At 40.3% G+C, this 7,044-nt stretch overlaps 1 protein-coding gene across 1 annotated transcript; it reads right to left on the reverse strand.

Annotated features, from left to right (window-relative positions):
• Positions 1 to 879: 879 nt before the first annotated feature.
• On the reverse strand, positions 880 to 4,694 carry LOC127193859 (cathepsin M-like). The gene is made up of 7 exons (XM_051151115.1): positions 4,569 to 4,694; positions 4,176 to 4,298; positions 3,937 to 4,083; positions 3,277 to 3,501; positions 2,729 to 2,891; positions 2,005 to 2,122; positions 880 to 979 (listed from the first exon to the last, which is right to left on the reverse strand). Exons 1-7 carry the CDS (start codon positions 4,692 to 4,694, stop codon positions 880 to 882), a joined length of 1,002 nt encoding a protein of 333 aa, XP_051007072.1.
• Between the last annotated feature and the right edge of the window lie 2,350 nt (positions 4,695 to 7,044).

Below are 7,044 nucleotides of genomic sequence, written 5' to 3' on the forward strand. Positions count from 1 at the left end.
GACATAAATACACACACATATGGATAGTATTTTTTTTTAAATAAAGAAACAAAAAACACATATTGGAAGAATGAAAACATCTTCAACAAATGGTGCTGGTCAAACTGGATTGCAGCATGGAGAAGAATACAAAAAGATCCATACTTATTACTCTGCACAAAAGTCAAGTCTAAGTATATCAAAGACCTCAACATAAAACCATAAACACTGAACCTGATTTTAAAAAAGAAAGAAAGAAAGAAAGAAGGAAGGAAGGAAAGAAAGTCAGAAATAGCCTGAACTCATCAGAACAGGAAAAGAGTTTCTAAATAGAACCCCAGTAGCACAGGCCCTAAGACCAACTATTCACAAATAGGACCTCATGAAACAGAAGAGCTCAGTAAGAGAAAAGACACCATCATTCAAACAAGGCAGCGGCCTAGGTAATGGGAGAATATTTTTACCAAGTCCACAACTGATAAAGGACTAATACCCAAAGTATATAAAGAACTCAAGAAACTAAACTAAAAAAAAAAAAAAAAACCCAAAGTCATCCAGTCATCCAATTTCAAAATGTAGTACAGAAAACTCACAATAGAGGAAACTAAAATGGCTGAGAAACATTTAAAGAAACCTTTATTTTAAAAGATTTAATTTGGTACAGTGAAAAAGGAGAAGCAAGTTGTTACAGGAAATATAAATACAAATCAGTGGATTGTATCAGTTATAGCTGTGGTCATGTCTCATTAGAGTAAATATGTCCCACAATCACATCACATCTGGCTTTTCAATGACTGAAGTATCTTATAAGCACAGCAGTGGCCCGATGCTTTGAGAAGAATGCGTCCCTTCTGCACATGTTGTCTTAAAGCCATTCCTTCCTTGTCACAACCATGCAGCTCACACTGTGGGGTAGGTGGCATATGTAGCAATTCCACAGTGGTTTCTCTGGTTTCTGGCAATCTTCATATATCCTCTCATGCCCCATTTTTTACCCAAGCTGAAAGAAAAAATGTTTTCCCTTTAGTGAAGATAACACAGCACAGTAAATTATTATAATAACTCCTCATTTGAGCATTGAGCCAGAGGCCAACTTAATCAAAAGCACCAGAAAAGGCAGAGGGTGAACTCCTGGGAACCCATAATTACCTCACACAAGGCTATGAAAATTACAGCAAGGAAAAGATAGAACAAGTTTACACCCAAGGGTGGCTCACATATAACAACTGTGTCAGATTTTAGAAAAATCAGTGGCACAAATACGATGTTAGCACCCAAGGAAAGCAGTGGCTGAATCTGAACATTGTGACCACACAGTATGAGTTGGTTGTTCCAGCTATAGAGAGAGCTCAGACTGTCAAGCTCTGGCCATGTAAGGGCGAAAACTGAAATTCAAATCCGGGGTCCCACTGAAAGTCATGATGGAGCCTGGAGATGGCTCAGTGCCTAAGAGCAAGGGGATAAGAGCCCCCACCCAGCACCTGTGTCAGTCATACATGTTTTCAAGGATGTATAGAAGTAGGAGCTCTTACTGGAGCTTCAGGTAAACTGATGTCCATTTCAGGACTGCACGGGCATCTGCCCACATGAATCATTCACTCATACACACTTAAACATAAATAAAATAACACATGCCAGGAAGCATAGACACCTGTCTGCAACCCCAGAGGCCAAGACATAACTGAGATAAACAGGTGGGCACGGTAACCAAAATAGCTAACTCTAGGATCAGTGGGATTCCCTGTCTCCATTGATAACTGGAGCACAACTGTAGAACATAACTGATGTCAATTTATGGACTATATAAGGACACATGAAAACAAATGCAAACATGTATTCATGCACAAAAACACATGCTCACGTATATCCACATGTAAATATGCATGCACATACATGAGAGAAAATAAAGACATAGAGAATGCTTTTTGTTTAACTTAAGGGAACAATATATTCTAAGACTTATGCAGCCACAAGAAACAGAAAAATCTCTTTCCAAATTCAAATTTAAAAAGTGGCAATATATACCTGCCTTTGACCAGCCAGTATTCCCTATCATCCAGTTCACTTCCTTCAAAGCCATAGCCAACCACTAACATACCATGGTTGACAGAAGTCCTGCTGCAATTTGGCTCATAATATATACCTGAAAAATAAAATCAAGAAATCAGTGAGAGGCCCCAGGAACATGATAATAACAATGGTCTTGAACACTAACGCAGGCATTTTCTGATTTCACTGGAATGACAAAAAACTCCAGTAGCAATAGGATCAGTTACTGACAGGAATCCTGATACAGGTTGTCATTAGAATCCAAAGAAATCCAAGTGATCATCAACATATTGGTAAACAATTCTCTACATGCATATAAGCTGATTCACCCACATCTTGTGGATTCACTAATAGAAATCAATTGCAAGCAAACACTGCTGGGCGTAAATTACTTAATTTAAGACCCTTTAAGGTTATTACAGGAATGCCACCTACTAAAAATCTTTAAGACATACCACATGTACAAAAATTGAGAAATTAAGTTAAACAGTAAGTCTGATGTAATAGGAATTGCTCACATGCAAGGGGGAGGTCTTGTCAAGCACAAAGGACACACAAGATCATTGACTGGATAGCTGTAAAATATGCAGACCCACATATTCATACCATGTTTTATATTCTTAAAATGATCTGTTGAATATAAATGCCAATGGGTACATCACACAGTTTAAAAATAATATCTAGAAGGGCACATGCTTACCTCTTTTATAGAACTGGAAAGAATCGTGCCTTGCATCGATTGCAACAGAAATGGGCCCCACAGTTGCCACAGCATTCATTAGAGCATCCTCGTTCTTTGGGACTAACACAAAGCCTCTGATACTAGCAGTAGAGTTCTCTGGACTGTACCTGCAGGGTCCTTCCTAAAAATCATAAAGAGTTAAAAGACTAGGTTACTTCCCTCTGGGCCCTCGGGAGCAAGAGTCAAAACCACATTCTCCACTTTGAAGCTGAGCACCTCCAAATATCGGCTCTTATAAATCATCCCAGGAAACAAAATGCTACTGGGAAATTAGGAACTGGAAGTCAGCTCTTATGTTATCAATGACATCCTTTACAGTCTCACTGTCCATGACAAATTTTTATAGTGAAGAAATGTATATTTTTATATATAAATGTTTTACATGTTGTCCATGTTTATTATAGAAGTAGGATCAGCTACAGGGAAACCATATCAATAGACAACCCTGGAAAGACAGTACTGCAATGACAGGTATGAAATGAGAAAAGCATAGAAGACCTATTTACCTTTGCTTCATATGGGTAAGTTGCCTCAGACTCCAGACCTCCATTTTCATCCACATACATCAATGCAAGGTACGTATTTCCTGCATAACAGCCCAGATTGCCTTGCGGTCCAGAACAGTCAATCAGGTTCTGTACACTCAGAGGGGTCAGTTTGCCTGTTTTCCGGAACATCTGTCCTTCTATGGCACCAGCCACAGAGAAAGCCCAAGAAGAGTTGCATCGGCCCTAAACAGAGATGAAAAGACAAGCATTCACAAATAGCAACGCCAAATGAGACAGATGAATAACATGCCATAAATGAACTACTGGAAGTTGATGGAAGCCTGTCAAGAGACAGTTAATATTATTTGGAGACTTGACTGCTAGCAGTTTGCTCATGACACAGTAGTTGGCCACATACATGCACAGAAGGGCAGGACCTACTGATATCTGCAGGTTATAAATTACAGTGTAAGATGACATGAAGTCTAAAGATGTGATGGCAGACACTAGGTGGATGTGTAAGGCTAAGTTAGTGGTGGAGTTAAATGATTGCTGCGCATCACATAAAATCACAGGAAGAATACAAATACTCTTCAAAAATCAACTCAGTCCACACAGACAGGCCACTTCCTACCTTCTTCAGTGGTTGAGGAAGTTGGGTATGGGACATAGAAGTACCTGTCTCCGCACAGGGGTAACATAGCCTTTCTTTTTCCAGTTTATGGAACTAGGCACATCACCAGCCAGACGTTTCTGGACACTTTTCATATTCTTGAGAGGTTGGATCGACATATCAATCATCCATTTCCTGAATTCTTCCCCAGTCTTTAAGGAAAAGTACATAAATCATGAAAAGCAAAAGATACCAGTGAACCCAAGAGAACAATACAATGTGAAGCTCCACATGTCGCACCCACCATGTCACCATAGGCGTTCATGTCCATGATGAAGCCGTCCTTCCCCAGGCCATCCTCACCATTGTGCAATTGGATCTTTTTCAGGTTTTCTTCCCATATTGCTCTCCTCTGTCCCTCTTCTTCCTGGAAATAAAAATAACAAATGACATTTATTGTTAATCACTGCACAAGCTGACCAAGTACTTGCTGCATGGCTGAGGAGAAGGTAGAGGGAGGCATCTCAGGTCACTAAAATAATCCATTGGCCACAGATCTAGGAATAGAGATCCTGACAACTGAATACTCATCTCTATTTGGGCAATTGTTCAGATAGACAGTTGCTATGGCCTCTATTGTGTCAATACCACAACAGCAAGCTCTCGACTCCCTCTGGACAGGTCTAATGTTACTAACCAGACTGTAGTTTTTTTCATGTTGTATCTTCCAATCCTGCCATTCAGCATCCAAACTTGGATCAGGTGATGCAGCAGATGAGGCCACTCCCAAACACAGGACAGCCAGGAAGACAGCAGGAGCCATGCCTCAAGAACATAGAGAGGGAAGAGAAATGAAGGTGTGACTACACCAACACTTGTAATCTGCCTTCTCACTCCTTCCAGAGAAACCAAAACATCCATGCTAGATAAAGTTATTTGAGCTATTCTTCAAAATATTTAGTCACAGATTTTGGGAATGGATAAATATATATTTGCACCAAAGGCTCAATGAATGGTATTTAGTTTACCTATAAAATTGCATAGAACCTGGAAGGATGGAGGAAGGGGAAACTGGGAACCAGATGTATGAGAGAAGAATGAATGAATGAATGAATAAATAATAGATGGGCAAATAAATAAATGAAAGACATGGCAAGAATTCTATGAACACAAACTGCATATATAGCAAAATAATTCATCAGAAGGATAAAGATACACCTCAAAGTCCAAAACTTACACAACTATGGACTTGTGGCATAGGTAACTAGGATTTGTAATAAAACAAAATTTCTCTTACATAGCACAAGGTTTCTTCCTGGATTGAAGCTACATGACATCATATCCCTACCTGACATACATCAGGAAATTGGGTCAATTTCAACATGACCTATTGAATCCTCCTTATAAAATAGAAGAACGTCTTCTGCTCCTAACCCATCTCTCCTAACCACAGGATTTTGCAGCCACACACATTACCTTAGTGAGGAAGGAGTCACATAGAAAAGTCATTGTAATACAGATCCACAAACGAAGGTGAGGTATTAAAGGAAGCCATGCTCAGGATTTCAGAATGAGACATGCTGGATCTCTTAAGCGACACCCTCTATAGACCCAGGACATGTCTGGTTTCCTCTCTAGCTTCCCCACTCTCCTCTAAATCCACACAGCAGGACTAGTGAGGTTCAGAAGGGTCTCATTCCTGGGGCTCTGCTTGGTTCTCCATGGAGACTCGCAAAGCTCTCCCTCATGATCACTTTCTTTTCTGCCTTTGTGGACATAGAATCTCACCTGGGGTGCGTGCTGCAGCCTCAGTGCACTCCACAGCCTTTCAGAGGTTACTGACGACCCGGGATCTGGCCCAGCAACACTTTACTTGGGCTTTAAATCCCAAGTCTCTGGAATTTAACCTTGTCCTGATTTGCTGTGCAGTGGTGAGATTGGGCCTCCAGGCTCCAGGCTTCCAGGCTCCAAGTCCCTAGGCTCTGTCTGGGACTCCAAACTCTGAGACTCTAGGCTCTTACTAAACATGACCCTACCTTTTCTGAAGGCATGGCTGTGGCCACCTCAGTGGCCCGTGTGGAGCTCAACCTGTGGACCTGGTTAGAGGAACAGAGAGCCTTTCCACATTCGATCACTTCATATGTGATATTTTGCTTGATGAGTGGCTCAGGAAAAAAAGCTTTTCTTGGTAAAGAAGTACCACATTTCTTGTTTAACCCACAACTAAAGTGATATCCTATGACCTCAAACCTTGGAATGACTTTTTCTCACCCTTGGGGTTTAACACACATGACGTTCACAAGAATTTTTAGGGGAAGGTGATGTGTAACACGGATGCAATATTCAGGGCTAAATCTAAGAGGAAAGATGAATATCCTTGCTCTCAGAGTCTCCTGAAAGTGTCTGGCTTTTCTTTCATTTAAATTGAGTGCACATCAGCAAGAACCATCAAATGGTCAATCTTTTTACTGGGTAATGCATGTATCACCTGAATGTTCCCACTTTTACCCCTTTATATACCTCTCAGTGACCTGAGAAATAACATTGTGTGCAAATATCACCACCTAGATCTCTGGAAAGATTTCCTTTTTCTTTAGAGAAACTCAAGACTCATCACACAATAATCCTCTAATCCCTGTTCTCAATCTCAGCACCCTTCACTTCAATTTCTCTGCATGGGAATGTGTCTGCTACCAAAGGTGGAGTGGTTTTTCCTATCATCACTATGATGGAGGTAATTTCCTCTATATCAGTTGAAAATGGACCATTAGGATATGAGTTAGTCCCAGGACCTACTGTCAAAATACATCCTTTCATCAGGTTTTGAGATTTTCTATTACATGATGTCTTAGTTAGGGTTTTTACTAGTATAAAAAGAGACCATGGTCAGGAAACTCAGTTTTTATTTTTTGGACCCATCCTTCTGGCTTCCAAAGCTTATATTTTATTTTATTTCATTTCATTTATTTTATTTTAAATATATTTCATTAATTTATTCATATTACATCTCAATTGTTGGTCCATCACTTGTATCCTCTCATTCCTCCCACCCTCTCATTTTCCCCTTATTCTTCTCCGCTATGACTGTAACTGAGGGGGACCTCCTCTCCCTCCATATGTTCATAGGGTATCAAGTCTCTTCTTGGTAGCCTGCTATCCTTCCTCTGCGTGCC

The sequence above is a fragment of the Acomys russatus genome, chromosome 9 (genome assembly GCF_903995435.1).
Source record: "Acomys russatus chromosome 9, mAcoRus1.1, whole genome shotgun sequence".
NCBI lineage: Eukaryota > Metazoa > Chordata > Mammalia > Rodentia > Muridae > Acomys > Acomys russatus.